Source organism: Schistocerca nitens, chromosome 1, assembly GCF_023898315.1.
Source record: "Schistocerca nitens isolate TAMUIC-IGC-003100 chromosome 1, iqSchNite1.1, whole genome shotgun sequence".
Classification (NCBI taxonomy): Eukaryota; Metazoa; Arthropoda; class Insecta; order Orthoptera; family Acrididae; genus Schistocerca; species Schistocerca nitens.
The window spans coordinates 218,605,252-218,629,168 of NC_064614.1; the positions used below are offsets into that span (position 1 = coordinate 218,605,252).

At 39.0% G+C, this 23,917-nt stretch overlaps 1 protein-coding gene across 4 annotated transcripts in view; it reads right to left on the reverse strand.

Annotated features, from left to right (window-relative positions):
- Positions 1 to 23,917, reverse strand: part of LOC126246014 (uncharacterized) — a 297,733-nt gene that overhangs the window by 138,017 nt on the left and 135,799 nt on the right. Inside the window, exons 7-10 of one of the 4 annotated variants that reach the window (XM_049948363.1) lie at positions 6,538 to 6,990; positions 6,010 to 6,447; positions 1,075 to 5,349; positions 851 to 983 (exon numbers count right to left, since the gene is read on the reverse strand). In XM_049948363.1, the coding sequence (XP_049804320.1) occupies positions 851 to 983; positions 1,075 to 5,349; positions 6,010 to 6,447; positions 6,538 to 6,990 (5,299 nt within the window). Of the gene's footprint in view, positions 1 to 850; positions 984 to 1,074; positions 5,350 to 6,009; positions 6,991 to 23,917 lie in introns of all 4 variants that reach the window. The other 3 variants (XM_049948362.1, XM_049948364.1, XM_049948365.1) reach the window with 3 other exon arrangements.

Genomic DNA, 23,917 nt, shown 5'->3' on the forward strand with positions numbered 1-23,917 from the left:
TTGTAAATAGTGCATTTTCTTTGCAACTCAAATTTTATTTTGGTGTTATTCTCTCATTTATGTTTTATTGCTGCAATATTGTTCTGCAATAGCGGGCGGAAACTAAAATTCTTAGTCAGAATATAAGTTCTTACCAGTCAAAATTATAAAAATTTACCTGGAAACTGAAACTATGAAAAATTCTTGGAATTCTAACAAATTCCCCGGTTTTTCTCAGATATTTCTCGGTTATCCTGGAGTGTATACACACTTATATATCCAATGCACAATCGCTTCGCAGTGTGTTTACCCAAGCCAGCTGCTTGTCAATGCTGCTGAGGGGTTGCAAAAAGATGGTTCAAATGGCTCTGAGCACTATGGGAGTTAACATCTGAGGTCATCAGTCAGCAAAAAGATGGTGAGAATTTCATAACTGTGACAGTACCATGGGGAGATTAGTTACATTAACACTGCTTGCTTGCTTAGCTTACACTTTAAATCTCTCGTACTTGCGAAAGAGAAGCTGATACAAATTTATGCTCACTTACTTCTCAAGTTACAAGTGACTAGCAACAAAGTGGAAGTTAAACTTCTTAGTTAAAAGATCAACAAGAGTTCTAAAGCCTAATCAAACTGCTATGTAACCTGTGTTCTGGATCACAGTTTATATTCCATGCAGGTCCCATCATTACAACAAGGTTTTTAAATTTATTAGAAAATCATGGGACTTTCCTTAGGATTAGGATAAAACTTATGTTTCTAGTACACTGTGACTTGATGCATACCCAGACTAAATATGAAATCCAAGTTTCAGTACAAATGTAGTCTATATTTTTGTATATTTTACTATATTTTTACCTAGAATACTTGCCTAACAAGTGCAACAGCATCTATTGGGTTGTCATCTTGTTCAAACTTTTCTACAGCTGTATTCAGAACCTCGTTTGTGAAGTCACCCTCCAGCAGCTGAGATAATTGTCTACTAATAAACACTTGCTGTTGATCTGAAAATTAATATCGTACGTTTACCAACTGATGTCAGACAATTAAATCTACAATTAAATCTACAATTTAAAAAACTAACTCTCCACTTACTGAGCATTATTCGTGTAGGTCTCCGTACAGCTAGTTTATTCCTCTGCTGAATTGCTAGACACTTCCTTATAACATCACCTTTTGCATAATTTACATTGGTGCAATCTGTGTTTATATCAGCTGCACTTTTATTATGTATATTAATGTATTCATCATTAGTGTCTCCTGGGATATTACTACTTCTAGATTGTCCTAACGACGTTTTGGATTTGCTACTAGTCACAGAACCATCTTTATCATGTTGCTGAGAAGGTGAAGTAGACATCTGATCATCTACACACTCCTCTTTACATTTATTTTTATCTGGAAGCAATGGCACCAAACACAAAGACTTAAAGTCTGATTTAAAGCTGGCGTTAGATGCATCTTCCGAAGTAGATGACTGAACAGGAAATTTGGCTTCATTCTCAAACTGAGTTTGGTAACACAACTGTTTCTCGAACAAACATGGTGCCAATTTCTTGCTGTTACTTTCATCTCCAGCTTCATTCTTTATTTTTCTCTTATTTCTCCCTGCTGAAGGGCCTGCAGCTCCATAATCAATATCATCTTCCTCACTGTCCAACTTTTTCACCTTTGAATGTTGGACAGTTGCAACTGATCCTCCTGCTAATAAGGCTTCATTAATGTCACATTTCTCTCCTTCAACATGGTTCACATCTGATGTTGATCTGCCATCATCACATTTTTCAGTTTTAACAGTATCTATTTTTATTACGTCTTGAAAGGAGTCAGCAGCTAAACACTTTTCATCCTTCAATTTCTTCCTTCTCTTAGTAGCATGAACATCCAATCCCTTTTGTAATAATTTGAAGGTTTCAGACTTTTTTAACCTGGCAGACCGTCTAGCTGCTTGTAAATGGGTCGAAGGTTCTTCTAACTGCTTATCATCAAGCTTGGTCATTTTTAACTGCCTTTTGCTAGTAGAATTCACTACTGTATTTGCATATGATTCAACCTCGGTTTTTAATTTCTTTCTTGCTCCACTTACACAGTTTACACTTTCAGTTGCTTCTGAACTGGAACATTTTGTTTTCAAAGTATGTTTCTCTTTCATACTGACAGTTCCAACATTTAGAGGCAAAGAGGGCAAACTCCCAGCTACTTCATTTACTGTAAGACCCGTGTTTATAGTTTTTGTGTTGTTCTGTTCATCTTCAGTTGTTCGTTTTGTTTTTTTACGTGTTTGTTTCATGGTAGTAACCACTGTTGCTTTTGTGGGGCTCTGAAAATTCTTATGTTCACTTGAAATACCTGAGCCTGAAGCTTGAGGTTTTGGTTTGTGGGCAATTCTCTTTTTTGTCCTCTGTGGTATGTAATATTCTTCACAAATAGTTTCTGCAGTATCTTTCACTTCTTCCTCCACATCTCGTTTTGAAATACCCAATTCTGATTGAGGTATTTCTTCTACAGGGATGTCGTCTTTGCGTGATTCCTGTTGTTCTTTAATGACTGGTTCTTCTGATACAGAACAATTGATTAATGACTTCTGTATGTTACAGGTACCAACAACAGAAATTCTTCCACACTTTTGTGTGGACAGATTTTCCTCTCCCATAGTTTTTGGATGTGGACTTTCTTCTTCAAGTTCTCTTTCAGATTTTTCATTTACACTTATGTCACTATTTTTATGGTGATCACTTATTTCATGTTCCATTGTGCCTTTTTGTAAACCAGACCCCAAAGTCAACAATTCTGTACCCTTTATATCTTTACAGATTTCTGTGGTATTATTTGAACAATGTTTTTCTTCAATATGTTTATGTCCGTTCATAGTTCGATAACTTTCAGACTGATTAATCAGATTGTTGGCACCATTCTCTGTTCCAGTACAGTCTTTGGACAATTCACTGTTAACATTTGACATGTCTGGCATATCGGTAGAACCCATTTTTCTTACACCACTCTCATTCAGAGCTAAACTATCCTTTTTGGCCACATCATCATCAATCTTTACATCTGAACCTTGGATGAATAACTTTGCATTGCAATCATGAAGTACATCACAACTGTCCACTGTGCAATCTTTTGTGCTAGCAGTAGTAATCTTTGGATGAGCAAGAGAATCTGTAGAGTCTTTAGAAGAAGGAACTGAATTTCTCTCTATTTCCATTTCATTCATTGTTATGACCTCTGAAATGCTGCCACATGAACGAAAGCTTAAGCGACTACCAGAAAATGTAGCACGATTTGTTGTTTTGCCATCTGAATTACATGAAGCAGACAAACAGGTAGATATATCTGAAATGGCCTCACCAGCTTCACAAATTAAATTTCTCTTTTTATCTACATATTCAGCTTCATGTTTCTGATCCAATAAATCAACACTTTGCTCAGAAATGCAAATTTCTTGCCTACACTCAACAGGTATATTTATTTCTACTTCTTCATAATTAACCACCAATTTATTACTGGTTGCTATTTGAGGAATAAAATACCTAGCATCACTGTGCTCAGACACTTTCTTGATGTTCCCATTATTGTATTGCTTGTTACAACTTTTCTCTCCATCAACAACGTCATGATTCACTTTCGGTAATTCGCATATGGTTCCACTGTTGACACTGTTTTGAGGTACATCTATCTTAGAACAGTTATTAGACCCACATGTTGGCTCATTACGACATTCATAATTTGACCCTTCAGCCTCAAAACATTGTGATGATTCACTACGGGCATTTATGGATTCTGGGCTAGAATCATCATCTGAAACACTTAAATCGCCCAGTAATTCTGTGTAAGCCAAGCGTGATTCAGTCTCAGTATCTTTCCTCTCAAAGTCAGCTGCATTGTTACTTGTTGACAAATGAAATACATCTGGTGTGGCTAAAGAACATTCTGAATTGTTGACAGTGTCTTCCCAATGACATGTTGAATCTACTGTCATCAGTTCATTTCCAGCATCATTTCCATCCTCTTCTAATGATTTTTTAGTTTGATTGTCCACTTCTGGCTGAAAACTGTGTACTAGAGTGTCATTTTCACCATCCTTCTCATCCTCCTCTAGTGAGTTTCTAATCTGATTATCCACTTCTGGCTGAAAACTGTGTGCCAGAGTATCAATCACATGAGATTCTTTAAGTTCCACTTGGTTTTGTGTCACACAAGTTAAAGCACGTGTTTCACATCGTAAAATATTCTCCTCTGCGTGTATCTTCGCTTTCTCATCTTCCTGGGGGACAATCTGTTGATTTTTACAAGCCAACATGTCAGGGTTACATTGTAATTGTGAAATTTTATTTTTACTGTCAGAAACCTCTGTGGCACCACTAGGTTCCTTGTAGTGATAGTTCACTGTTTCAGTCATTGTTAATCTTTCTTCGACTTTACCAGATTCTGGTGTGCTCTCTACACTGCAAGCAGAGATTGGAACAGTGTTCACAGTTTCAAGAAAACAGCCTGATGCTGTTTCAACAATGTTGCTGTTAGAAGAAGATGGGTTACTTGCTGAAAAATGCTTCCTGTGTGAATGAATTGTCTTTAAAATGTTTTTCCTCAACCTGCGACTTCTTTGGCAATTTTTCTTCTTGGCAAATTTCAAGAACTTTTTACTCTCAATTATTGATGTTAAATTACTCAAAGACTTCACAAAATCATGTGTAAAAACATCACTATATTTTGGGTCAGGTAAAATGTTTTTTGAATTATTCATTTTTTCTTCAATGGCACTATGGTGTTTGCTTGAAACATCTTTTCCAATAGAAAATCTTGCCAACACATGACTGTACTTGGATGAACACTCTTCGTGACAAACTCTTTTTAGTGGTTCAATCTCCATTTCACAAACTGTACTTAGTGGTTCAATTTCTGTTTTACAAACTCTACTTAGTGGTTCAATTTCTGTTTTATGAACTCCTGCTAATGGTTCAGTTTCTGTTGTAGAAACTCTCCTTAGCGGTTCAATTTCTGTTTTATGAACTCCTGCTAATGGTTCAGTTTCTGTTGTACAAACTCTTTTTAGTGGTTCAATTTCTGTTTCACAGTTTGGATTTGTTCCTTCCGTATCTTGACCGTAAGACTTGTTTGAGATGCTTTTCTTCAGTAAACTGTTTCTTTTCTCCCGCAACGTAAGACTCCCCTTCTTCATATCACTTGCCTGGGCTGTCTGCTGCTGCTGAAATACTGAATTATTATTTGAGCAAGTCAGAGAAATTCCAAAATCTGCTGGAGAGCTATCACATTTCACAGAGGACAAATCACTGGTACGCAAATCTGTCAAATGCATGTGTGGAGAAGCTGAAACAGCTGCATTTTTGATTGGTATGTCATTACCACCTGCAATCATAAACAATTTATTTCAGAATATATGTACAAGTTGCTATATCATTGTGATTTTACACGAATTTGAATTAATTATCCAGAAAACTAACAGTAGTCGACTATGACAGCCACACGTCTGCAAACTTGAAACAGTGACACACTTTCAAACACCTCTCACACTTCATCTAATCAACACACACATTAGCAATATAATTTTGGTCAATTATCACTTCTATTTTACAATAAAAAACAAACGAAAGAAAAAAATGGACCAACAAAACTGTAATCTACTTGTACATTTACTAAAGCAAAAACTATGCAAGCAATTAATTACCAAACAATAAGGCAAATGAAAAGATTTAAGGGGGAGGAAGAGGGAGGGAGGGAGGGAGGGAGGAAGAGAGGGAGGAAGAGAGAGAGGGAGGCAGGGAGGAAGAGAGAGAGGGAGGGAGGGAGGGAGGGAGGGAGGAAGAGAGGGGGAGAGGGGGGGGGGGAGAGAACTTCCTTTATAACAAATTTTTAAATCTAAACTGGCAGAAAAAGTAAGTTCAAAATTATTTTTATATAAACTGAGTTTTATTTTTCATTGCAAAACATAAAATTCATCCATTGTCAGCTTCAGTACTTTCCCACCGAACACAAACAACAACATTATTATTAATGAAGTATACTTACAGGGTGACATAGGAGAAACTAATCTTGGCGCAAATGATTTCATTTCTTGCAACATAGATGCAACCCTCGATTCAGCAGTACGGGCTCCCCTGGAAGGGACCTTAAAACAAAGCGTAGTTTGCATTCTAAGATTCCAAGCATTATGAACATTTTCCCTCTCCGCATGTAAATTTCTACCCTCATCATGATCAGGTTTAGAAATATTACGAGCACCATCACTACAACTATCATCATAGCTCTCTTCTCCTTCTCCTTCTTCTTCTCTTCCTCTTACTCCTAATCCTAATTCTTCTTCTTCTTCTTCTAATTCTTCTTCATCTCCTCTTCCTCCCCTTACCCTTCCTCTGTCTTCTTTTTCTCCTTTATCTCGCTCATTAGCTGATTGAACTTCTCCACAAACTGGCACTTCACTTGCTAACAAAATTGACATACTTTTTCCTGCAATGCAAGTATCCTTCAGGTGAGGTGGAATGGTTTTGGAAGAATCAGTGTTAGCAAAAACAAGTTTTTCTGGCTGAATAAACTTACTTTGGTCTTCTTCCACACAATAATTTGAAGGAGGCATTTCAGCACTTGTAGGAGGCATTTCAGCACTTGCTGAATGGACTGCACCTTTAACTGGTGAAAAAATTGACCATCGTTGACTACAGTGAGGCTCGATCATTTGCGAGTCTGCACCAAAGGGCAAAGGCTCTATGTCATGATTCTCCATGCCCTGATCAGGAGGTGACTGTTCTAAATTCTTAGAGTCATTTATTGCCACTCCATCCAAAAACTTATTCAAATCGGAGGTAAGCATTGATAAAGAAGTATTAACACCAATGTCTCTAAGATTCTGAAAACTGTCTGTTGCACATGGAGTATGGAAGTCTCTTAAAATGTCACTTGTATTCACCGATTTGTCACAAACAGAAGTTTCCAGTGGAATTGATGGGGTAGCAGATTTTGAAGTGTTATCACACCTTTTGTCACCAGCTGCACCTGAAAATACAATACAATAAATGTTAACATTATAAAGCAGTCATGTTTGTAGCTTTTCTGGGTACAAACTTCACAGATTTATTCACAGGCTAATAACAGTTTAAAGAAAAAATTAATTTGGTGCAGTGAAATATATAGTGGATGGTTTAATATTGAGAATTAGTATTATTGGCATTAATGTGAAATAAGAATGTAACTGCAAGTTTTTGCCCACCAGATGGTACAACCTGGTGGTGAGCTTCTTACTTCCTTATGACAAAGACAATTCTTGAACTTTAACTTTCATTTCATGTCACTTGTATTATGCTTATGTACTGAAAACTTTACATTCAAAAACTCTGTAATCACAATGGATAATTTACGCACGACATAAAAAGCCTTTGGTTAACAAAAACAATTAAGAAAGGACAGCAAAATTTTAATATCAGGTTGAAACACCCTCGCTTTTTCATTTGCCTGTACATAAGAGTGAAAGTAAAAACGTGCGCCTTTATTAGTCCTCATTTACTATGATTTAGTTCTGTGCATGTGTTTTGAGAAAAATCACTGATGCGTTTTCAATTACATCTTGAAGTCTACATTCCAGGAATGGAAATAATAAATATTTATAATAAAACATTGAGCTCATATAAAGTGAAGCAGGGCAGAGTTTTGTGTCAATTTGAATAAAATCATATTTGGCCACAATTATAACAACTTTAACGCTGATGCGTCAATCGACTTTGTATGGGACTACTTCTGGGCAACTAACTTCCCGATTCTGGTGATGGTCTTCCCCTACATACCATCTATTTTGGGTGTTAGGTGGCTACTGATGTCATACTCTGGGATGCCATTGGATAATTTGATGTAAAGACTGCCATGGAGGGGTGGGTGGCTGTAGCAGCTTGTAGTCAAGGGAAGTGTTTTTCTGGAGCGAGACATGAAGCTGCATGACAGTTATCTTGCGGCTGCTTGTCTATACTGTCAAAGCTGGGTTGTGTGGGGTTGCTGGCCAGCGAATATACGTAGTCCAATAGACTTTCCTACCTGTCCATGCTGTTATGGCATTTAAAATTTTCAATTCTCTTATTTTCTGCTGCTGCATGCACAGATGACACAGAAGCACACAAGGTTCTCAAAAATTAAGAGTTACTTTGAAAATTCCTGCAAGTAAAGGCACAGAAAATCTGACAAAAAATAGATAGAATCCTGCAGTATGCAAAGTGTCCAAAGCCATTTATTTCACTTGAAGAAAGAGTCACCCTAAGTGAACCCAGGAACAAGAAAGACATTGAAGAAGTGCACATTTACCATCACAATTTTTCCTCTACCAATTTCAATTGTAGTGACAAGCTTCACAGGAAGACTACAACAATAAAAATAAACAAACAATGAACACATAAGGTGAAACAAGTAAGTTGTCACGTTGATCAAGGTAAACATGTGGAACTACTTAAAAAAGCTGTAAAAGAGATGCAATATGCAATTCAACTTCCCTTTAGATAAACTGAAAACCATAGAGATAAAACCACATATAACAGGCCATGATCCGATACCAGCAGAAAATTGACTTCATTATGATTAAACAGAATGATCGTTTTATAAAAAACACCACCAACAACACACACCAGAATGATCATTAAGGTAGTAACATGAAGACTGACCTCTGCTGATATGAGTACATGACAGAACCTATGCATATATGAGAAATTAAGACACCTCTACTCAGAGACCATATTTTAGTAATCAATTTTGTTATATACAAAAATAATCAACCACTAATAAGATGTAGACTCTGAAGATGTATCTGTAAAGGAACATAATGTTTACATTGTGTATACCATTAACAGTATGAAGACATGAAGCAGCCATAAGAAACAGTACAATGAAAAATATCTCCTAAAGAGCATCTCTTACACGTAATTATCTTCTGTAGACACAAAAGAAAGAATACATCTTCCTACACTCCTAAATTATGTAGGTCATACAAACATCTCAGTCAGCACTTATTGATCACAAATGTCTACAGAAAACTTTTAAGTGAAGAACTTTTTACCACGTCATGTTTAATTTACTAATATATGACAGTATAAATAAATGATATTTGTTGATAAAGAGTATAAGGAGTACATAAGTATACATGGGAAATCAAGATACTTTACATTTTGAAGCTTAGTAATCAATTTGTGTTATACGAGGATGGTTTGAAAAGTTCTCAGAATCGCCACGAGAGGTCAGCGCTAGCACAACACATTTTTCACGTGATATTCATTGGACTGTTGCCTGTAAACACATGTCACATCAGTATTCTTGGAAGAGAGCTGTGGCAGTGATATGGCTCTGTTGTTGTTGTTGTTGTTCCCACGTAGTGATTTGCAAAGATGGAAAAAAAAATCTAAATACGAGCAGTGATTAAGTACTTCGTAAAGAAAGGTACAAAAGCAAAGGACATTCATGCCAATTTCCAGAATACACTGGGGGACTCTGCTCCTTCATATTCAACTGTTGTCAACCGGACAAATGAAATTTGGTTGGGAGAGCTTAGATGATGATCCGCGCAGTGGTCGGCCAAGATGTGTCGCTACTCCAGAAATCATTGCAAAAGTGCACAAAATGGTCATGGAGGATTGTCGATTTAAAATGCGTGAAATTGCTCATGCTTGCCACATTTCATCTCAAAGTGTGTATCACATTTTAACTGAAGAATTAGAAACGAAAAAATTTATCTGCAAGATGGGTGTCACGACTCTTGAAGCGCCCGCACACATGTGCCGGCGCCATAGCAAAATTACGCGAACTACAGTATGAATTGTTGCTACACAGGCATTATTCACCTGATATGCGTCCATCAGACTTCCACCTCTCCCCAAAACTGAACTTTTTCTTAGTGGATGAAGATTCACTTCAAACAAAGAATTGATAGCCGGAGTGGTCAACTATTTTGCAGGCCTGGAGGAAACTCATTTTTGAGATGCAATCAAGGCACTGGAACATCGTTGGACTAAGTGCATTAATCTACATGGAGACTAAATTACAAAATAAAAAAAGTTTCTGTGATGTAAGCACTTTAAAAAAAAATCCATTCCGAGAACTTTTCAAACCATCCTCCTACACAATGATACCACACTGTCACACCAATAAAAGCAGTTTATGAAAGTTCTGTCAAGACCACATTCATCTCGTTTTATACATACATAGATAAAATTTCTTTATTCAGCGAGATGCCTAACATAATTTCCTCTTGACACAGCTTCATAGTTTACGTTTTCTTGATGTGACAATAGGTCGTCATTGTGGATAACACAAATCGATTACTAAGAGATGATCATTGCAATGTACAATACCTACATTTCCCATATACTAGGTGGCCAGAAACAGTCTAAAAGCTTGTAAGGATGTTACAGGGGATGTTGGCAGAGAAATAACTATTAAGAAAAACTTCAAAATCTTGCGCCATTTCCAAGTTATTTAGCACTGAAGTTAGCCCCAATCTGGCAGTTTCACATGCAAATTCAAGCACTTGCACGCACTAAAATGGTGTGATACATAGACATCTGTGGATCTCAGTTATAACACTTGTTGAAACGCTCATTACCAGTTAAAAAGTGCCTTTTTTTTTTTTTTTTTTTAAGTGGTAAATTTAATGTAGGTGAGCAAAAGCTATGTTTGATCAGTAGGAGGAAGCCAAACAAGGCGACACCAACAGGCAGCATGAATCTGCACAAGCGTCAATGTGATTGGCTAACATCAATGCTAAATAACTCTTTCGTGCTCTAACATATTGAAATTTTTTCTTAACTATTTTTTCTCAGAACAACCTCCCCTATGATCTTACCATAAGAACACACAGACAATGATGGACATAATACCTTATTACATCTAGAAATAACTTGATATAAGGAGACACTTGCCATGGGGTGGCTACGCTACCAGTCCGATAATCCTAGTCAGAATGTCAACATGTAACTGAGGGCAAGACTGGCCCAGCCCGACTCTATAAGCTGTCATCCACATGGAGGTTAGGCTGTGTGCGCATTCATGAGTGGCAGCCTGCAAGATGGTTCTACTGTCTGCCGAGTTCTGTGACATGCCTCACAACTGCGTGCCCAGATCTCAGATGTGGAATCTATGCGGATCAATACACCCTGCAACACACTTACAAGCTCTTCAGACTGTTTCTGACCACACTATGTATAAGTACTATGATGTACTATCTACAAAGTTAAGTTATTTGTACTGTCTTACTTTAGCAAATTAAATTTGACGAAGTAACAATTTCTTCACATAAATTTTGTTACAAGTGGCTGCTGTCAATAAATGTTAAAATTTTGTTTGCAAGCAGTTGTTATCAATGAGTGTTAATAAGGTTTCTATGACCTACATCATTCTGGACTGCAGGCAGATGTGAATATTACACAGGACAACAATGGAAAAATGGTTTTGCTGAAAATGCCTTATTCTTATGTTTTTAGAATGGGAAGTCTAAATATGATACTTCAAAAACTGTATCACCCACCATTTCTTCACATTTTACGGTTAAATTTATTAAATTAAGAAATTTTTTAATTAATTTAACATCCTTTATATAGTTATAATAATTTTTAAAAAAGGAGGTGAAATGGATGTAGATGACGTAGGTAGCACTTCCGAAAAACATTTGCTGGCCAAAAAAAAAAGGTCGCTTCTATTTTTGTGTTAACAGACGATGTTTTGTTTACTGTCAACCTAACTTCACTTTCCCCATTTCCTGTACATGTGCTCAGTACAATGTCTAATCATGGTTGTAAAAACTCTGCTCCCCATTTCCTGTACATGTGCTCAGTACAATGTCTAATCATGGTTGTAAAAACTCTGCTGACAGTTTTTGTTATATTTGTGTTGAATTTGTGATTTTAAAAAAATTACAGATTTTGTGAAAAAGCTTTAACTATCATACTTTGGATCTAAACTTGGTGATCAAGATAAATCTTGGGCACCACATAAGGTATGTTGTGTGTGTGTTGAAGATCTGAAAAAATGGTCCACAAAGCAGAAAAAAGCCTTTAGATTTGCTGTTCCTATGATATGGAGGGAGCCAAGAAATCATTCTCACAATTGCTACTTTTGCAGTGTTGATATTACTGGTCATAATTCAATAAACAAGAAGGTAATAAGCTACCCTAACCTTCCGTCCGCCGTCTGACCAGTATGGCGTGGTGTAGATTTGACGGTTCCTGAACCACAAGATTATTTAAATTCTATTCCAACAGAAGCATTTTCTGATGTGCAATCTGATTTAGATGAACCAGATGATGATGAATTCCTTTGTAACACAGAAAATCTAGAGCCCGAATTGTTTACTCAGACCAAGCTAAACAATTTGGTTTGGGATCTGGGCTTAACGAAAGAAAAAGCTGAATTGTTTGGCTCTAGATTAAAAGAAAAGAACTTATTGGCAGTTGGAACCTGCATATACGTGTACAGAAACAGAGAGCAGCAATTTTCCAAGTTTTTTCAACAAGAAGGTGATTTAGTGTACTGCTCAGACATTCCCGGTCTGATGAATGAGTTTGGTATTGAATACAAAAAGGAAGACTGGAGGCTGTTTATTGATTCATCCAAAACTGGTTTAAAGGCTGTTTTGTCACACAATGGTAAAATGTATGCATCTATACCTGTTGGACATTCTGCACATATGAAAAAAGCTATGAAAACCTAGAAATAGTGCTAAATAAAATATGCTATTCTGCTCATGGTTGGATGGTATGGCGATCTAAAAGTAACATGCATGCTCCTTGGTCAGGAAGGTGGGTTTACCAAATTTCCATGTGTCTTGTGTGAATGGGACAGGAGGACTAGAGATCAACAACACTGGAGCAGAAAGCAATGGCCTGTGAGGGAGTCTTTAAAACCTGGTGAGAAGAACATTCTATGCAAAAACCTTGCAGATCCAAAAAATGTACTCCTAGCACCTCTACATATAATATTAGGCCTAATGAAACAGTTTGTAAAGGCTTTGCCTAAAGATGGACCATGTTTTAAGTATCTCTGCCAAAAGTTTCCACACCTTTCAGAAGCTAAACTATAAGAAGGTGTCTTTGTCAGACCTGACATTAGAAAAGTGATGTTTGATGTTAACTTTGAATCCACAATGACCTTAAATGAGAAAGAAGCATGGGTATCATTCAAGCAAGTTGTTACAAAGTTCTTAGGACATGCAAAAGACTCAGACGATGAAACTTCCTGGCAGAATGTGTTTCTATTATAGCCGCAATATTAAATAGATTTAAAACTTTAGGATGTTTAATGAGCCTGAAAGTTCACTTTTTGAACAGCCACCTCGATTACTTCCCGGACAATATGGGAGATGTTAGTGAGGAGCAAGGAGAGCATTTTCACCAGGACATGTGATGGAAAAACTCTACCAAGGTCGCTGGAACACCAACATGATGGGGGACTATTGTTGGTCACTTCACCAGGAAGTTCAGCAAGCAACTCATTGCAGAAAACACTACACAAGAAGCTTCAACGAAAAAAGAGAAAGAAAATACAAACCAATTCCAGCTGACAAGTGATACCTCTATTAACACATATCATTGTTTTAAGTAGCTTACTGCAAATACAAACCATGCTTATATTGTAACAAAGTGTTTCATTAATTTCCCTGTTTACCGTATAGTGTAGGATTTTTATAATATATAAATAAAGCATATTGCTCAAAAACTATCGGTGATACAAAAAAACTAAGGCTAGATTTGGATTCAGTTCATAAACAATGTTAAAAAAAAAATCTTTGGCCTGTGTTATCCTATGTTTCTCGTAAATTAATGCTGTCTTTTGAGTTTATCAGCGACTATGAATTAGTAATTTTTTTAGCTCTACATATAAAAAGAAAATGAGCAGGCTTAGTTTAAAGTTATTTGCTCATTGTCCTGTAAAACATTGCACCAGCCACAATGCAGCACCGCAGTGAATTCTGTTCTCAAACGTGGCATAAGTTGGTAGGTGTTCATAAGCAGCTGGAAAATGCCCTGAGTACTGTCAAATGATTGGCAACTACTAGGATTCAGTGTGTTGAGAGAGCTCTCCACAGTATTTTACCAGAAATAACAAAGGTGCCTCAAGTACTATCCTCTCCTGCGGATCCTGTCTCCTCTGCGAGAAGTACAGGACCTTACACTGAAACTAAGACTGAGACCCTGGGTCTCGCTTAACCTGTTGGGAAAGTAGTTGTGTTCAGTGTCAAGGGGAGGCAAACACAAAAGAGTAGGGGTCTATTAATCATCAGCAGTTCAAACATATGGCCAATAATGGTACTTCTTAGGTAAATGGCAGCAAGGGTCAGGAAGATACACCAGCTGCACTCAGTGTGTATGTGTGATGGCCTCATTCAACATGTTGAAGAGACCACTGAGGGAACAGGGTGTAACTAACTGCAGATTGTGGCACACATTGGAATAAACTTTGTCTGTCATCTGGTCGCCGAGGTCATGTTCAGATCATTCCAGCGCCTGGCAGAGAAGGCCGAGATAACAGCCCTGCTCATGGGGTTTCAATGAAGGTCACAATCTGCAGAATTGTCCCCAGAACTGATCTTGGCCCCATGGTTCCGAGTTGAGTGGAAGGGTTGTACCCAGATACCTCAAAAGTTCTATGACACTCTTCTACTCCTTGGATTAGCGTCATAGAGTCCCCCTAAATGTCAGGAGTCACACAGGAATGATTTTACATTGGGTGACTCTCCATCCAGTTCAGATAACGACAGATGTAGAAGCCCCGGAAGTACTAGTGGAAGATTCGAAGGAATTCTCCCCCCCCCCCCCCCTCCCAAGTGATAGTACTCAATTCTAATAGTTAAGTGCCAAAGCATTCACAACAAAGAGCCAGAGTTTGAAATACTCCTTAAAAGTAGTGAAGCTCACATAATAATAGGTACAGAAAGCAGTTTAAAACCTGCAGTGAGATTTTTTTTTGCAGCAAAATTTAAGCGTATATTGAAAGCATAAGCTAATGGGAAATGGAGGTGGTGAATTCATAGTATCAGACAGGAAATTCAAATCTACTGAGACAGAAACTAAAGCTGCTCATTGGATTGTTCAGAAAAACTCAGTATCAGGGGTGGGCATAAAATTATAACTGAATTCTTCCATCGACCATTAGACTCATACCCTGATGTAACTGAAAACATTAGAGAAAACCTCAATTCACTCGTATGTAAGTTCTCCAATAGTACTGTTGTACTCATAGGGTCATACAACAGTCAACTGGGAAAATTACAGATTTGTTAGTGGTGGACATGACATCCTGTGAAACAATACAAAATGCCTTCTCTGAAAACTAACTAGAACAGACAGTTCAGAATCCCACTACTAAAGATGGAAATATACTGGATCTCTTGGCAACAAATGGACGTGACTTCTTTGAGGGTGTCAGAAATGTAAACTGGTTTCAGTGACCTTGAAGCAGTTGTGGCAACAATGATTACCACAGAATAAAGACCAACAAAAACAAGTAGAAAGATACACATATTCTGTAAAATCAGTCAATGGAAACTCCAGGTAGGAATACCATCAATATAGAAAAAGATAGATTACAACTTACCGTAAAGATAACACCCAAGTTGCAGACAGACACTTTTAAAAGACACTTACGCATAAACTGTCAGCCACAGCCTTTGTTGGAAAAAGAGAAACACACACCGTTCTTTAACACAAGCAAACACATCTCATGACTGCCAACTCTGGCAGTTCGGGCCTGAAGTGGCAGTGAACATCGCTTCAGGCCTGAGCTGCCAGAGCTGGCGGTCATGTGTGTGTGACGTGTGTTTGCTTGTGTTAATGAATGGTGGGTGTTTCTCTTCTTCTGATGGAGACTGTGGCTAAGAGCTTATGTGTAACTGCCTGTCTGCAACACATTATGTTCAGTAAAGCAGACAAAGAAAACAGTAGTGTCATATCTGAAAGAGGAGCTTGATATTTTCAGAACAGGGAAAGGAGCATGTAGAGGAACTATGGCTCAAGTTTAAAAGAATAGTTGACCATGTACAGGAAAGATATGTACCTAGTAAAAGAGTCCACAATGGGAAGAATTCTCCTTTGTATGCAGTTACTGCAAAGGAAATTCTAAAGAAATAGAGACTACCACATAACAGGTATAAAACAAAGTATAAGACTATAGACAGAGATGCTGTCAAGAAACAAATGTGTGAAGCCTTCAAAGACAACCCTAGCAGAATATGGTCAAACAATCTTTCACAAAACCCAAAGAAATTCTGCTTGCCTGTAAAGGCTTTTAGTGCCAGCTTTTGACACCGTTCCTCACAAGCTACTTCTAATCAAGCTGCAGGCCTATGGGGTATCGTCTCAGTTGTGCGACTGGATTCGTGATTTCCTGTCAGGAAGGTCGCAGTTCATAGTAATAGACGGCAAATCATCGAGTAAAACTGAAGTGATATCAGGTGTTCCCCAGGGAAGCGTCCTGGGACCTCTGCTGTTCCTGATCTATATAAATGACCTGGGTGACAATCTGAGCAGTTCTCTTAGGTTGTTCGCAGATGATGCTGTAATTTACCGTCTAGTAAGGTCATCCAAAGACCAGTATCAGTTGAAAAGCGATTTAGAAAAAATTGCTGTATGGTGTGGCAGGTGGCAGTTGACGCTAAATAACGAAAAGTGTGAGGTGATCCACATGAGTTCCAAAAGAAATCTGTTGGAATTCGATTACTCGATAAATAGTACAATTCTCAAGGCTGTCAATTCAACTAAGTACCTGGGTGTTAAAATTATGAACAACTTCAGTTGGAAAGACCACATAGATAATATTGTGGGGAAGGCGAGCCAAAGGTTGCGTTTCGTTGGCAGGACACTTAGAAGATGCAACAAGTCCACTAAAGAGACAGCTTACACTACACTCGTTCGTCCTCTGTTAGAATATTGCTGCGCGGTGTGGGATCCTTACCAGGTGGGATTGACGGAGGACATCGAAAGGGTGCAAAAAAGGGCAGCTCGTTTTGTATTATCATGTAGTAGGGGACAGAGTGTAGCAGATATGATACGCGAATTGGGATGGAAGTCATTACAGCAAAGACGTTTTTCATCGCAGCGAGATCTATTTACGAAATTTCAGTCAACAACTTTCTCTTCCGAATGCGAAAATATTTTGTTGAGCCCAACCGACATAGGTAGGAATGATCATCAAAATAAAATAAGAGAAATCAGAGCTCGAACAGAAAGGTTTAGGTGTTCGTTTTTCCCGCGCGCTGTTCGGGAGTGGAATGGTAGAGAGATAGTATGATTGTGGTCCGACGAATCCTCTGCCAAGCACTTAAATGTGAATTGCAGAGTAGTCATGTAGATGTAGATGGGTACCATCCAGTATCACAGTGACTATCCTGGCAGAAAGTCTCCACCAATTGTCTGACATCTCCGCCGCATCCTAGAAGTCCAGTATGATCACTAATCCCTGCGTAAAGCCTTATGCGCTTTCCAGAACCTCTCCCTTGAATCTATTTCCAGCTTCACTCCTTCGACACCCTGCACACTCACCTTCTACATGCTCCACAAATTCCACATACTCAAGAATCGTGGACACTCCATTGTGGCTGGTTATTGTGCTCCCACTGAAAGAATTTCAGCCCTCATTCACCATCACCTCCACCCTATTGCTTGAATTGTAGCCTCCCACATCAAAGATACCAACCACTTTCTTCATTGACTCACCATTATCCCCACCCTGTACCTCCTGGATCCCTCCTTACCACTGCGGACATCACTTCCCTATACACTAACATCCCTCATGCACATGGTCTTGCCACTGTTGAACACTACCTCCCCCAACACCGACAGACTTCAAACCTGCTATCTCATTCCTCAATTACCTTACTATCCCTGTCTTAACATACAACTACTTCTCCTTTGAAGGGAAGGTAAACAAATGACGCCCCCTCCTGTGCCAACCTGTTTTTGGCCCATCTAGAGGAAACCTTCATAGCCTCCCAAACCCCTAGCCTGGTTCAGGTTCATTGGTGATATCTTCATGATCTGAACCCAGGACCAGGACACCCTACCCTGTCGTCCTTTCACAGCCTTAACACGGTCTCTACCAAACACTTCACTTGATCGTCTTCAACACAGCAGGTCACCTTTCTGGATGTTGATATCCTCTTCTCTGACAGCTCTATTCACACCTCCATCCACATTAAACCAATCAACCAAGCACCAACAACACTTGCATTTTGACAGCTGTCATCCCTTCCACTCCAAATTCTGTCCCAAACACTTCACTTGGTCCTCCTCAACGCAGTATGCCACATTCCTGGATGTTGATATTCTGTCTGATGGCTCCATTCACATCTCTGAACACACTAAACTAACCAACCACCAACATCACCTGCATTTTGACAGCTGTCAACCTTTCCACACCAAAAAATCCTTCCCACACAGCCTGGCCACCTGAGGATAGCATATCTGCTGTGAAGGGAGCTCCCTGTCCTAGTATGCTGGGGCCTCTCGAAAGTCTTGACAGACAAGACACTATCCCCGGACCTAGCCTGCAGACAGATTTCTATCCTGCAGACAGATTTCTATCCTGCAGACAGATTTCCGTGCCATATTCTCTCACACCCCCAATTCTCTAGCAACCCCCAAGAACCCGCTACTGAGAAGAACCCCTTCATCACCCGATGCCAACCTGGACTGGAATAGCTGAACCACATCCAACGTCAGGGCTTTGATTATCTATCATCATGCCCTGAAGGGACATCTTACTACCGAAGATCATTTCCACCTCTCCTAAAATGGTGTTCCATCACCCACACAACATACATGACATCCTGGTCCATCCCTATGCCAATCCCAATCACAACCCCTTGCCACAGAAATTATATCGCTGTAGAAGACACAGGTTTCAAGACCTGCCCGATCCACCCTCCTGGCACTTCTTATTCCAGTATGTCGCAGGCTTATCCTACCCCATCAGAGGCCAGGCCACCTATGAAAGCAGCCATGTAGTATACCAGCTGTGCTGCAATCATTGTTCATCTTTTTACATTGGTGTGAATACCATCCAGCTGTTCCAGATGGTGAATGGCTGTTGCCAAACTTTGGTCAAGAGAAAAGTGGCACAACAAGCAGCTGTAGATGGCATATTTGTTTTCGTTGGCTGCTTCACAGCCTGGGCTATCTGGAACCAGTCCTCCAACACAAGCTTTTCTTAACTGCTCTGATGGGAGTTATCCTTACAACACACTCTGCACTCCTGAAATCTTCCCGGCCTCAACCTTTGGTAACCCATTGTCCCCACACCTTCCACCCAAATGCTTCTTCCTCCTCTGTCTTGTCACCTCCTCACAGTTCACATCCCCCCCACCCTCATGTGTGCTGCTCTTTGCTGGCGCATTCACTTTTCTTTATCCCTTCTTTGCTGCTCTTCTTACGCCTCCCACCCCCCTCCCCCTCAGCCTTCCACGGCTACGTCTGTCAACCCTGTCGTGCCATCTCTAGTCCCTGCGTGCTCCACTAGACCGTGCCGATTTATCTTCCCCCAGTCATACTCTGCTGCCCTCACACTTCTCCATCCTGCTCTGGATTGTCGATCCTGTTCAACGGGTTTCTGTTGCAGTCTGGCCAGAGGTAGTGGTCGTGTGTGTGTGTGTGTGTGTGTGTGTGTGTGTGTGTGTGTGTGTGTGTGGGCGCGCACGCTGTACTACCTTATGTGAATGTGCGTGTACGTGCACTTCTCTTTTCTGAAGAAGGCCTTGGCCGAAAGCTAATACGTAACAGTCATTTTCTTCATTCCTGTCTCCAATTCAGCGTGTCATCATTACGGTGAGTAGCAGTCTGTCCTTTTCATAATATTGTTCATATTTATTTTTAAATTTCTTTTTTAGCTTTTGTTTTCCATTATTGAAATTCTGATGAAATTTAAATGATGTTTCAGTGCTGTATTTTTACTATCACATTGAAATGAAACTTGTTATTTTGAAAAATGTATTATTCTTTACACATGTAATTATGCGAGAATTTTTACAGAAGTACCCAAAGACTAGTAGAAAGACATCAGTGATTCTGTAACATGCAAACAGAAGAATTTTAAAGATACCATATATCATCCAATAGGAAAAACAATACTTAAATAGTATGTAAGACATAATGGAACTGTTTGAATAAAATTATTTTGGTTATTAGGCCGTATCATTATGAAACATTAAAATAAATAAAATGCCAATGTTTCGACTGACTTTGCAGCAGTCCTCTACAGGGCGGCTAATAGCTGGATTTTGGTTAAGATCATCCCCCATGTACCATCTATTTCGGTTATCAAGTGGCTACTGATGTCACATTCTGGGATGCCATTGGATGGTAGGCTGTTCCCTGTGATACTCTGGCAGGTGATGCTAGGCAGTAGTGAATCAGCAGCTTGTAGCTGGAGGGAGTGTTGTTCTTCAGTGAGATATTAAAGCTGCACAATTCCCTTGAGGCCGCTTGTTTATACTGTCAAACCTGGATCAGGAAGCTGCTGGCTTGTGAGCAGACCTCTTATTTTCCATACTACATCCACGGTTGTGGCACAAGGACAAGAGATTCTTCATAGATTGGCCACAGTCCTGGTGATGCTCAGCCATAGCTGATTTGCTCTGCTCCTTCGGATGTACATGTGTGTGCATGCTGTGATTAGCAAGTGATTGCTACTCGGTCTCACAGTTTCACCCACATAGACTTTGCCATCTTCACAATGGATTTCATAGATGCCTGCAGTGTGAAGAACATCTACCGAATCTTTCATGGGCGTTACAGGTGTCTGATCCTGTGACTGCTTTGGAATGTTGGTTTATTTCCTCTGTGGTGCAGCATCTTGCATACTCAGTGACTGATGCTCTCATGTAAGGTAAGCAGGCACAAGGAAAAGATCTTTTATTCCTTTGTTTGTTTTATCTTCACTGCACCTCATAGCTCGTTGTATGTCCTTGTTGCTGTATCCATTCTCATGGATTGTTTTCCAGAGCTTGTTCTGTCCATGTTGGAAGTTGTCAGTGTTGTTAATCCAGTGCACTAGGGTTTTCAGTATATCGCATAGAGTTATTTTGTGCTGGATGGTGATGCGACCCAACGTGTAGATGTACGTTAATGTGTGTCGGTTTCCTGTACACTTTGTGTTTTAATTTGACATGATATATTCTGTATACTTCTGGATGCAGAAGAGGAATGATTCAGTTATTTTCTATTTGTAGTGTGAACCATATGTTTTTATGTAAGCTGTTGAGGCGGTGATGAAATTTGCATAGTTCTGCTTCCCTTTGCAGCCGTATGATGTACTTGTTGTCTGCAAACCTTAGCCAAAAATGTGAGCTCGGCAGCGTGGACTTTCACACTGCCTGCTTCCGTGAATAAGATCACATTTTAGTGATTAGTTTGTGTTACCTACAAAGACATTACAACCTCTACATGTACATCTATACTCTGCAAACCACTGCAAAGTGCATGGCAGAGCGTAGTCCCTTTCTAATAGTTATTAGTGTTTCCTCCTGTTCCATTCCTGTATGGAGTGTGGGAAGAATGATTGTTTAAATGTCTCCATGTGTGCTGTCATTAATCTAATATTGTTGTCAAAATCCCCACGGGAGTAATATGCAGGGGGTGAGGACTGCAGTATATTTCCGGAGTCCTCATTTAAAGCCAGTTCTTGAAATTTTGTAAGTAGGCTTTCTTGAGATAGTTGACATTTATCTTCAGGAGTCTGCCAGTTAAGTTTCTCCATCATCTCTGTAACACCCTCTCGTTGGTCAGACAAACCTGTGACCATTCATGCTGTCTTCTCTGTATATTTTGAATGTCCCTTGTTAGTCATATTTGATGCAGGTCTCACACACTTGAGCAATATTCTAGGAAGAAGCACACAATTGATTTGTAAGGAATCTTCTTTGTAGTTTGCATACATTTCCCAAGTATTCGACGAATAAACATAGGTCTGGCACTTGCTTGACCCACAACTTATGCTTTATGATAATTCCATTTCATATCCCTACAAAATGTTACACCCAGGAGTTTATCTAGGTTAACCAATTCAAACTGTGACTCATTAATGTTATTAGATACTATTTTTTTTTTATCCTTTGTGGTGCAGAGTTTTACATTTTTGATCATTTTGATGTTATAGTCATAACATAATAATTTTTTCCTGTTTGGTGCAGAGTTTTACATTTATGATAGTTTAAAGCAAGTTGTCAATCTTTGCGCTACTTTGAAATCTTATCAAGGTCTGACTGCATGTTTGTGCAACTTCAATTAGCTGTTACTGTACTGTAGATAACTGCATCATCTGCAATAAGTATGAAGTTTTCATTAATATGGTCCACAATATCATTAATATATAACATGAATAGCAAGTGTCCCAATGCACATCCTTGGGGCACATCTGAAGTTACTTTTGCTTCAGTCGCTGACTCTCCATCCAGAATAACTTGCTGTGTCCTCATTCTAAAAACTCTTCTATCCAGTCACAAATTTCACTTGATTTGCCATATGTTTGTACTTGAGTCGAATGGTTTTCAGAAATCGAAGCTTATTGCGTCTACCTGACTATCTCGTTCCAGGCTTTCAGTATGTCATGTGAGAAATGGGCGAGTTGGATTTCCTGTGGCGATATTTTCAGAATCCATGCTGGTTGGTGAAGAGGAGGGCATTCTGTTTAAAATACTTTGTTATGTTTGATCTTGGAATGTGTTCTGAGATTCTACAACAAATGGATCTTAAGGGTATTGGACCCTAGTTTTGTGGATCACTTTTGCTACCTTTCTTGTTGGGCTATAGGTGTGACATGTGCTGTCTTCCAACCATTTAAACATGGTTTTTTGTTTGAGGAATCTATGATCGATTATAGTTAAAAGAGGGGCTAACCCAGCCACAAATTCAGTATAGAGTACGACAGTAATTCCATCAGGCCTGGAGGTTTGTTCAATTTCAACAACTTCAGCTATTTCTACATCTACATCAATACTTCGCAAATTACATTTAAGTGCCTGGCAGATGGTTCATCAAACTACCTTCACAATTATCTATTATTCCAATCTCGTATAACGCGCGGAAAGAACAAACATCTATATCTTTCCGTACGAGCTCCGATTTTCCTTATTTTATTGTGGTGATCATTTCTCCTTATGTAGGTTGGTGTCCACAATATGTTTTCGCATTCGGAGGAGAAAATCGGTGATTAGAATTTTGTGAGAAAATTCCATCACAACGAAAAATGCCTTTCTTTCAATGGTGTCCAGCCCAAATCCTGTATCTTTTAGTGACATTCTCTCCCATATTTCTTGACAATCCAAACTGTGCTGCCCTTCTTTGAACTTTATCGATGTACTCCATCAGTCCTAACTGGTAAGGATCCCACACCACGCAGCAGTATCCTAAAAGAGGACAGACAAGCGTAGTGTAGGCAGTCTCCTTAGTAGATCTCTTACATTTTCAAAGTGTCCTGCCAATAAAATGCAGTCTTTGGTTAGCCTTCCCCACAACATTTTCTATGTGTTTCTTCCAATTTAAGTTGTTTGTAATTATAATTTCTAGGTATTTAGTTGAATTTACAGCCTTCAGATTAGACTGATTTATCATGTAACAGAAGCTAAACAAATTCCTTTTAGCACTCATGGTGATGACCTCACACTTTTCGTTATTCATGGTCAACTGCCAATTTTCGCACCATTCAGATATCTTTTCTAAATAGTTTTGCAATTTGTTTTGATCTTCAGATGACTTTATTAGTCGATAAAGGACAGCATCATCTGCAAGCAACCTAAGATGGCTGCTCAGATTGTCCCCCAAATTGTTTATATAGATAAAGAACAGCAAAGGGCCTATATAACATTACCTTGAGGAACGCCAGAAATCACTTCTGTTTTACTCGATGACTTTTGTCAATTACTACGAACTGTGACCTCTCTGAAAACCCACTGACACTAATACTGATGTCA